This window comes from Topomyia yanbarensis, chromosome 1 (genome assembly GCF_030247195.1).
Source record: "Topomyia yanbarensis strain Yona2022 chromosome 1, ASM3024719v1, whole genome shotgun sequence".
NCBI lineage: Eukaryota > Metazoa > Arthropoda > Insecta > Diptera > Culicidae > Topomyia > Topomyia yanbarensis.
This window is the reverse complement of record NC_080670.1, coordinates 36,726,747-36,737,492: the sequence shown is the minus strand read 5'-3', so window position 1 is coordinate 36,737,492 and position 10,746 is coordinate 36,726,747. Positions and strand designations below refer to the sequence as shown.

Below are 10,746 nucleotides of genomic sequence, written 5' to 3'. Positions count from 1 at the left end.
CGTGTCGGCATCGCTATTAATTAATCCAATTTGAAAGCATTTTCCTCGGCGGATGCCCTTTTTTCCCTCGCGCACTGCACTGGTATGAAGAGTGGGTGGATGGTGTTTGTTGGTTTGCTTAGCTGATGTAGCACTTGTGAGCATGAGTGATTTTCCGATTTTCCTAGCTCGGATCGGACCGTCTCGTTTTCACCCAGTGGGGTGTGTTATCAGTTTTCGGTTTTTTTGCTGCCGCAGGCGAGCCTTCGCGGAGTGGGGAGTTTCGGTGCTCACCAAGTGTGAAATGGATAAAAGTGGTTGTAATTTCTAAAAATCTATCATTTTATTGCTTCTTAGTGTTTAGTGATAACATACGATAAGAGAGAGAACAAAGGTGTAACTACAAATGAGCAGCAGATAAAAAGCGTGCGTCTACCATTCCCGTGTTGAACAGTTCTCATCGGCTGTTCAAGGACTTCAGTTGGGCCGCTCCTAACCTGGTCGAGGTAGCAGAGCGTGTGTGTTCTTGGGCAGTGGTATAGTGTGTGTGTGCGGGAGAGAGAGACAGCGTTCGTCTCGGGCTGGAAACGCAGAATAGTAATAGTTCATCGAAGCAAAAACCTGGAGAAATGTATTTCAAAAAAGTGGTCTCGATCTTGGTGATCTGCATAGTGGCGCAGAGCGCCCTGGCCGAAGAAAGCAAGCAGGAAGCTGCCCGGGAGAATGTTCTGAACGAGTTGAGCTGGTCCTGCGCGAACAATGCATCCTGCGTGACGCGACTGGCCAGTGATGTGGTGCAGAAACTGAAGGCCCGCAAAGCGATCGACTTCGGAGCGTTCAGCATCGAACCGGTCGAGAAGATCCCCCTAACCGTCGAGGGACGATCGTCCCGGGCGCTGGACTTCCTCAGCGGGAACGCCATCACGTTCCCGATCGGACCGATGGTATTCAACATCGAACGCTCCGCCGACTATCCGAACTTTATCGAGGTGTCTCTGCTCAGAAAGGACGATGGTAAGTCTGTGCATGGGGTGAGTGCGGGGAGAGTGAAAATTTGTATCGCGGTGTTTCACGCTAACTGATACCTTTTACACATGTTTTTCGTCTATTTCGTATCCTTTCAACAGGAGCTCGAGGCAGAACCCGCAAGCATATGCGCTTCTTCGTGCCAGCATTCCTGGTTTTCAGCCAACTCGGCTGGTACGCGCTCGCCATCGCCGGAGTCAAGCTGCTAGCGATTAAGGCCTTTTTAGTTGCCAAAATTGCCCTAATCGTTGTAGCGATGATGACCTTCAAGAAACTTATGGAACCAGTAGCGTGAGTAGTGTTTTATTCTTTATTCATTGACGACGGCGAATTGATCGAACATATTTTACCCGTCATATTTTCAGAAGTATTTTTTTCTTTTTCCTGTAATGTTGATAATTTTTCGAATTTAAGAATTTATGCAAATATTCTTCACCCGACATTTGTCATCTGATCAGAAGGCTACACAGAAATTTTTTTTTGTAATTTTAAGTTTATTTTCATGCACATATTTGGAGCATGAATATAAATGTAAAATTAAGTTCCACGACAAATACACACGAATTTTCGTGTTTTCTTCAACGAATTTTATTATAATTTTACACGTGGATTGAATATTACAGTTTCTTTAAACTGAACACCAACGCACTTCAATGTATTTTTACTCGAATACTGTTGTAAAATGAATGACATGTAATATTACACGAATGAAAGTGTAAAATTGTATGCTTTTTGATGCTCCAATTGATTTTAACGTAATTTTCAATCAAATTTTGGATTCAATCGTTGTATGTTTACATTCGTATTGATTTACATGTCGTTTAAATTTCATTATTTTTTGGTGTGTAGTTATTGTCAATATGTTAATAAATTAGTCTTGGAAAAAAGTTCAAAGACTAGCATGTAATTAAATATGATTTTTTGTCATAGGCTAGTTTTAAATAACAAAATATCTTCATTTCAACATGAAAAAAAAAACAAAAAAGCCAATCAACATTCAATTTTACGGATCGGATTTATAATGTTAATATGACTCCATTGTAAAAAGAGAGCTTGATTTTCAGACACCAAGCAGACTCAATAATTCAGTGGATGTAATAAGTACCAATTGTGGACTGTTCATTTGAAGTGTTCGGCGGAGAAAATACGATCACGAACTGAAATTTAAAAAAAAAATTCCGCCAAAAACCAAATGTTGAGGCAGGATCGTGAGTTCCAATTTAATCTTTCGGGATGTTGCAACCGTTTCTGACTGAAGCGGTGAAACTAACCTATGCTGAAATCTGACAGGGCTGCTAAACAAAGACTGACAGAAATGTGGCAGAACGGGCCCTGCCAGAAAATTTGGTGACTGGGACCTAGACTACTCTACTTTGAACGTATCCAGCATTGAAATATGTTTGATTTCTGCTCGTTTGGATACTTCAAACTTTCCAGTAATGTTCAGACGGAACTTTGTCTGGTTTTAGTTAGTATTCCGGCTCCAGTAACACAACCGATTCTAACTAGAATCGGTTTTGTCACTGAAGCCGGAATACGAATCAACCCATTCATGCCCATGTTGTTTGTAGACAACAACGTTTTTAAACAGCTATAACTTTTGATTGAAGCAAGATTTGCTCGCAAAAACAAGTAAGACTAATAAATGTGACTATTGCCTTTCATTTGAGCATTAACAGTTACAAGGATCAGCCTTAGAACTGAAGTTATTGTAATTAGTCTGATTAGATTCCGATCGAGCAGTGCTGCCAGGAACAGTTTACATTAACAACGGAAAATGAACTTTTCATATATCTTCGTTATGGTGCAATATTTTTGAAAACTGATAAAACTTATCAATTTAGACTGTCTTTGGCTACGTTTTCCAGGCAAATGAACTATTGTAAATATTCTTGGAGAATTGTATTGAGGATAGGATGGTAAAAATTGAGTAGCTTCTAGCACTGCAAGGGAAGCACCTATCTTTATGGAAAAAGACTTTTCTTGTATCTTGATCTCACTGTTTTCAAGGAAAAATAGTTTTGAAACCCTGCATGCTACATTGTTTGCTCTTATCCTGCGAACAGAAAAACCTGTCCAACGATCATCTTTCGTTGATCCGAGAAAATTCAAAAATAACAGAAATTTATTTAATATTAAGCTGATCAGAAACCTTATAGAAATTTATGAACCGGCATTCTGGCTGACTCCAGCCATTCTGGATTCCAAACCGGTTCCGGAATATGAACGGTTGGTTCCAAAATCGTTCAATGAAAAACGTTCGCTGACCCAATGTTGGACGACGTCCAAACAAGCGCTGAACAGACATCCTTTGTTGGACCCGCATTGAACAATTTTGTAACCATTTTTGGGCTTCAACAGACGTCCATCGTTGGATCCGTGTTGAACGATTACGGAACATATTTTTGGCCTTCTCAGTGGGACATCTCGAGCGTGCTCAGAAAATAAGTCGGTTCTAGATAGTATTCCGGCTCCAGTGACAATACCTACTCTAATTACAATTGATTGTAACTCGGTCCGAAATAGTAACTAGAACGTGACAGAATTCCGTCTCCTTTTCATCCTGTACTTTACCGAGAAAGTGAGAAAAGCAAATGTTACTTCGCATCGGCACTGCCCGGTCAAACCATTCGGAATTCTGTATGGAGTCAGTGTGGATTCCAACTCAAATGCAACAACCGATTCCGAAACCGATTGAGTCGGAATCGGTTGCTACATTTGAGCTGGAATCCATACTGATTCCATCCAGAATTTTGAACCGGTTCCGGTAAGGGTATAACAAAAATGGACGTCTGTTGAACGGTTATTTGGACGTCGTCCAATATTGATCCAACGCACATTCTTTATTGGACGATTTTGGAACCAATTGTTCGTAGAGGGTGGGAAGAAGCCCAAAAAAATGTTTCAAAATCATTCAACACGGGTCCAAGAATGGACTTGGTTATTTGGGTGTCGTCCAGCGTTAGTCCAATGAATGTCCTTCATTAGACGATTTTGAAACCGTTCTTAGGGGGTTGTCATCGCGAACTGGACCTTTCTTTTTTGACAGTTCGCTTGTACTGTTTACATGGTAAGTCCATTTTTTTTGCGATTTCCCTCCAGTCCAAGTGAATAGTGCTCATGAACTTCCAAGAAAAGTGAGGCTAACTATCAGTAAATAATCGAATTTTCGAATCCAGGCTATACACACTTGGGAAAAATGAAAGGTACCTTTACATTATTACATTATTTTTCTAACGGTACTATCAAAATGATTAATGTCACAAACTAAACTAATTCAATTATTCTCTCACGTATGTACTAACTGTCCGAAATTTCATATTTGAGCAAAACGCCAGTAAAATACTTTCCGGACACTTACTTTTGTCGTACTTACTATTGACAGCTTGATAACTTTTGGTTTCATTGGTGTGGTGGTGTGTACACTTTTTTGCTGCTGTATTTGCTTGGTAAGTATTGTAGCAGACAAAATAAAATAATACTGATTCGCATATAGAGCATTGCGCTAAACTGTTCAATATTACTTTTTGACAGTTCAGAGAGCTTGTTTACACGGCTCCAGTAAAAATGTACAGTAATAAAGCCGTGATTTTTACTTTGACAATACAGTAATTTTACAATAATTTAGAGTAAAGTCCAACGCTATGCTACAGTACAGAAGCAATGAACTTTAACGTTTATACCGTAAATTTCAATGCAAAATCGAGTTTTACAGTAAAAGATGGGGGTGGTTATGTATCTTAACATTAAAGAAATCGATGTAATAACAATAACAAGGAATAACAAGTTTTTTCTCAGCAACGGTAAAATTCAACATGAATTTCCTATACCATTTTTCGCTCATACCTAAAGTTTTATTATAATCTACTGCAAGAACTCTGCGTTGACCAATGTTGTAATATTAATAATCATAATATCTATTGTTTGAAGGGTAAATGCTATTGTTAATTTCTATCCGGGGGACCTTTGAAAAACTTTTTGTTTCCGTCACAGTACAAGCGACTTGGTTCGAATCGTTCTTTAATTCTAGCACCTTGTAAACAAGCTTTCTGAACTGTCATTTTTTCACCGTTTACGTAATTAGGTAATGGTCCATTGTATTTGTTTTATGTATATAAAACTGTATTTGTGTTCTACTCAAGGGGATACCGCAGAGAACAGACATCCATGATCGAACAAATATGTTAATGAAATTTGTGTGAACTTTTGAATGAATATACGTTAACACACTAACGCCGCCACACCAATTTATCCCAACTATCCATCAAATCTATTCCGAAACCGATTCACAAACCTGAATGGATTCAGTATGGAATCTGGCTCAAAGAAAATAACTGATTCCGACTCAATCCCGGTCAAACTATTCGGAATTTGATTCGGAATCCTGAATGGAGTCAGTATGGATTCTAGCTGAAATGCAACAACCGATTCCGAAACCGATTGAGCCGGAATCGGTTGTGGCATTTGAGCTGGAATTTATACTGATTCCATTCAGAAATCCGAACCGGTTCCGGAATGGGTTTAACTGAGATCGGTTGATGCATTTGAGATGGAATCTATACTGAATCCACTCAGTAGTCCGAACCGGTTCCGGAATTGTTTGACTGGGTAGAGGTATAGCCGCTGTCAATTCAAACTAAGCCACTAAAAACATGACGAGAGTAGCGCACCTGGTGGAGATATCCCAACTACCTTTGAAACGTTAGGGATTTTTACACAAGTTGAATACTGAAGATGGGCGTCTGTTCTCTGTGAGGATACTAACTTTTATTAAAATTGCATTTAAGATCGCACATGTGAATCATCATTGTATTCTTTGTATTCTCACATCTATTCAATGAACGATGAAATTCATTAACTCTGTATTGTGTCAATACACACTAAACAAAATTATAAAGAAAAAGCACCTTCTTTCGTTTCAACGAAAGCGACGAGTAGAGGTAACAGCTTTCGATTTCCAATGATGATCCGAATATTCAATTTCGTTTTTATTTACTCTCAGTAATTTTTAATTCTCATTTTAATTTTCATAAAAAACAATCATAGAAATCATTGTACATCATAAAACTTAACTAGAACCCAGCTGACATGGGAAATATGCACACATATCGTACTCCTGTCTTCTAATACTATCGCTAGCTTGTAAATTCGCGGAATCGAAGTGAAACAAAGAAATATCATTACTAGTTTTCCCAGCACTAAATTCAAAGTTTCTAGTGTCGTTCTCAGTTTCAAAGACAAGTTTGCGGAGGAAATATTGAAATTGAAATTACACGCACGCTCCGTCGTACGCTGTTTCCTTCTTCTTCTTCTTCCAATTCTGTTTATTTTCGATCGGCCTATTTCCGATACGAGGCCAAACACCGACGCCAGAGAGGTGACACTCCCACTATCTGGATTGGATATCGACCCATCAATTCATGGACCGGGGACCAACAACGGCTTTACTTCCCTTCCGAAGGAAGGCGTGACCTCAGATTTTTCTCATCTCTGAAAAATCTCAACGCCCTCGACTGGGATTGAACCCAGACCAATTGGGGTGGGTGGCGGTCACGCTTACCACCCAACCACGTTGTTGTTTGAAAACCAGAAACAATATTCTCTCCTATTCTTTATGGCCATTATCACGTATTCTCAGATATCATTTCCGATGGCAGAAATCGTTATGTCAGTATTCCCTGTCACCGCATTTTGGCAGAAAGTTTGCAGAAGTTGGTTCTGATGGAATTTATATCCACTATTGCTGTTTTATAGGAAAGTTGTCAGAAAATAAGCTCAAATGCAACAACCGATTTGGGCGGAATCAGTTAAACTTGGCTAACCAAAACAGCTCGGTTTTAGCCAGAAAAGTACGGCCGGGATTCCTGTTTGAATTTTGTCAACTTTTCTGCTCGATTCATGCTAGGATTCTGCCCTTCTCAACCAAGCGCTGACACTAAAACCCAAGACGGATACAGGTGTGCACATTTTTTTCGGTGTGTGAGTGCGGTTGTCATTTTTCTTTGATGAAGCCAAAAAAAAACAAGAGGATATGAAGAAGAAAAGCATAAACAAATGACATAGTGGGCCTTTCTGTTACCATCGGTTTTTTCGAAGTAAAAAGTGTCCCTAAGAGTTCTAATAGGTAGATTCGAGGTGAAGCTCGGCCTTTTCTCACTTTTCATCGTGCGCCAAAGAATCAGGATGCTCGTTCGTTCACTTCAAGGGCCCCGGCCGCCATGCTTAATTTTGCAAGTATTAAACTAATACACTCAAAAGTGTCAAATGTTCCCACCTTTCTCCCATCTTGACTAAAACCTACGAAATTATATCTGTCAGCGGATTTGATAACTACCCACTGACAAGCCCAAAAAAATGTTTCAAAGCCGTTCAGCACTGGTCCAATAATGAACGTCTGTTGAACGATTATTTGGACGTCGTCCGACGTTGATTCAACAAACGTCGTTTATTAGACGATTTTGAAACCAACCGTTCTTACGGGTCTTTCGGTAATCCGATTCGTTTAATGTCAAACTAGGATGGAAGATCATAATATTTATAAACAAGAAAATCAAAGAAAATGTTTAAAATTGTAATATTTTCATTAAAATTTCGATCATTTTTGAAAAATATTATTTTCTTTTATTCCATGCATCGATTGAGCAAACCCAAACAATATCATATTTTATACGAAGATGTAGTTAAAATCATCGCTCATGCTTGACAATGAATATAGCCACATAAGTGAGCAAATTTGACAGCTGACCCAGCAATGGAAAGAGACTAGAATAAAGAGACGCCATCTTAATTCAGTGGAAACAATTCAACTAGCACCCAGGCTACAGGTCACAAGCAACACTGCAAATGTGCAAGCCTCCCCAGTAAAGTTCAGCCGGAAATGAACTGGAATTCTGGCTGGTTCCAGTTCGCATTCCGGCTCCAGTGACACAACCGATTCTAACTAGAATCGGTTGTGTCACTGGAGCCGGAATACGAACTGGAACCAGCCAGAATTCCAGTTCATTTCCGGCTGAGCTTAACTGGGTCACCAAACTAGTTTGTTGTTATTCCGTTTGTTTCTTCTAGCCAATATAAAACTCTGATGCAACTTCTGGTCTGCTGAGTTTCTCGACCAGCTAAAACATAGTTATATACGCAGGAATGGTATTTTGCAGCAGCAAAAACATATTAGGTCCCAATTTATTGTTTGCACCATTTGGTATTCATTACCCTCATGCTGAATTTCGTCCTCCCACCAAACCAAACCATTTTCTCTTTGACGTTCCTAAACGCGATGGTATTGTAACAAATTTGGTTTGAGGATTTAATTTTTATTTTTAAAATATTTAGTAATTTTAATTATTTGCATAACAATACTTCCTTAAAAACATTGCCACATAATGCTAAATGTTTATAATTACGATTGACAACTCTCTTGTTCGTTTGGAATGACATTGACAGTTAAATTGGAATTCCAAACGGAACATGGCGTCTTTTTGTTATTCTAGTCTCTTTAGTGTTTCCCTGTTAATTCTATTTAATGAAATATGTTTTATCGACAGCTGCATTGAAAATGGCTTAAAACAGTACGTGTTTTAATGACTTAAATTATAAAACACAAGCACGGCAAATTCCGCTTTTGATTTGGAGTTTAAAAATAGGCTTGTGTTGTACAAACTTGGCATATTTTTAGTGTCATATAAAACCCATATTCCAATTACAAGTTTCTACAGGTATTCCTAAAGTCTCACCATTCTCAAATTGTTGCAATTAATCTGAAAAATGCAGTTACTGCAATTACAATATCCATAACTTCAAGACTTAGAAAAATTCAATCAATAAATATTTAATTTAGATTAGGGCATCATTATTAGAGCCGATTGCGACCTGTTAATTATTTACGTTTATAAATAAATAATTAAATAGTACAATTAATATTGAAGAACCAGGAACGCAGTTGGAATTTTCAAAAGAGTATTTAGCACAAACATTGAAATTTTAAGTCTTTCGATGCAAAAGAAAAAATCACAGGAATGGTCTATATACGGTTTAACCACTTTATTAGTATATAATATCGATTGACCTGTTATACTACCTTACTATGTAAGTGCGGAAAACAACAAATATTGCTTCTTTAAATGTCTTTTTATCTGTTCGAACAATGTTGTTACTTCAACCAACTTTCTGGTATTGGTTAATATATTTGACCTGCATAGTTAAAATCGCGAAGTTTTTTATTTAAATTCCCATTTACAGCAAAAAATAAATTTGACTCGGTTTTATAAAAACACATTTCCCATTCTCTCCGCAGCGTTTTGCCCCCGCCGTACTTCGACCATCAGGAACCGTACCTGATGCCGTACAGCATGGACTTCCATCACGGCTTCCCCGGCTCCGGACACGACATGTACCCGATGGGACTGGGCGGACACCTCGGACACCACGACGGACCGGCAGCTCTGCACGCCGCCGAAGGTCTCGGCGCCGCTAGCAACGTAAACGCCGTCGTCGATACCAACCAGGCCGCGGACAAGTCGGCTTCCGTTGCCAGCGGAGCGTCCTCGCAAGCGGCCAGTTCCAACGATCGCCATCACTTCCCCGGTGGTAAAATCAAGCGGCAGGACTTCTATCCGGCGGTGCAGACTGCCAAGTACTACTAAAACTCCCCAATCCGTGTACAACCAAAACCCCCCACACGCTCTAGTTTACCCCTAAAACGTAGATAAAGAAAATAACGAAGGAATTCAGAAGCCAAAGCCACTGCGTCACGAGGCAGAATCCTACCTCCGCGTTCGTGTTCAATAAGAAGTAGCCGCGCCACCACCGGGCCCAAGCGGAAGCCCCGCCCAAAGTATCCCTACGAACCTAATCGAAATCCGATCCAATGAAAACTAGATGAGACGATAGACCACCACCAACCCCAAATCAGAAGCTAACAGAACTGTTTAGTGTGTAGTCATAGTATTTTCCACATCCGCAGGAGATCACTTCCCTCCCGGAATGGGGGAAAGCATTTCAATCTGTTGTACAATTATTTTCCACCGCCCCTTCTGTACAATGCTGTTACGAACTAATATTTATTTATTTATTGAAAGAACTGGGAAATTGAAAAAAAATACTCCACCATGTGTTTTATTGTCCTGAACGATTTTCTCCACTAAAAGAAATGTATCCCAATTGGCCCAGTGCACGCGTTCCATAAACCTCTAATCTGTCTGCATCCGTCCGTAGCGAGTCCAGACATCCGTTGCGATCCGCACACAGATCATCGCTTTCCAATTGGCAAGTCTGGGTCTATCCGACCATCTATCCGCGCATTTATGTTTTTTATGGACTGCGAAGACACAGGCCGGAGAGAAATCGCAATCGCTCATTAGTAGAACGATAAATTACTTAATTTCGCTCAAGTTGTCCAGCGCGGCGGAACGAGGAAAACCGTCCCTCGTCATGCTTCCGGTTGTATGCAGTGGCAGCAGAAGCTAATGTTCGTGGCTGAAAATTACACTTCGTTTATGGGATGTAAAACCTAGCCTCTGGGTGCTACGGAAATGCGGGAAAGTGCTGTTTCATGCTCGATGAAAAGTGTGTTCTTCGACGGAGCATTTTGCTCACATTGTTTCTGCAGTTAATTGTGCCATAAATGATGTTTAAATTAACGATAACTAGTGGAAAGTTTGTGTCGGTTGGTACATTTCAATTGTAGCTAGCATATATGTTGGGGTACAAAGCTGAATCGTTTTGAGCAGTGTCCATCTGCCAAAG

At 39.7% G+C, this 10,746-nt stretch overlaps 1 protein-coding gene across 1 annotated transcript; it reads left to right on the top strand.

The window, feature by feature from the left end:
• Nucleotides 1-370: 370 nt before the first annotated feature.
• On the top strand, nt 371-10,029 carry LOC131677381 (uncharacterized). The gene is made up of 3 exons (XM_058957171.1): nt 371-993; nt 1,107-1,296; nt 9,296-10,029. Exons 1-3 carry the CDS (start codon nt 609-611, stop codon nt 9,642-9,644), a joined length of 924 nt encoding a protein of 307 aa, XP_058813154.1. The 5' UTR covers nt 371-608; the 3' UTR covers nt 9,645-10,029.
• Nucleotides 10,030-10,746: the final 717 nt, after the last annotated feature.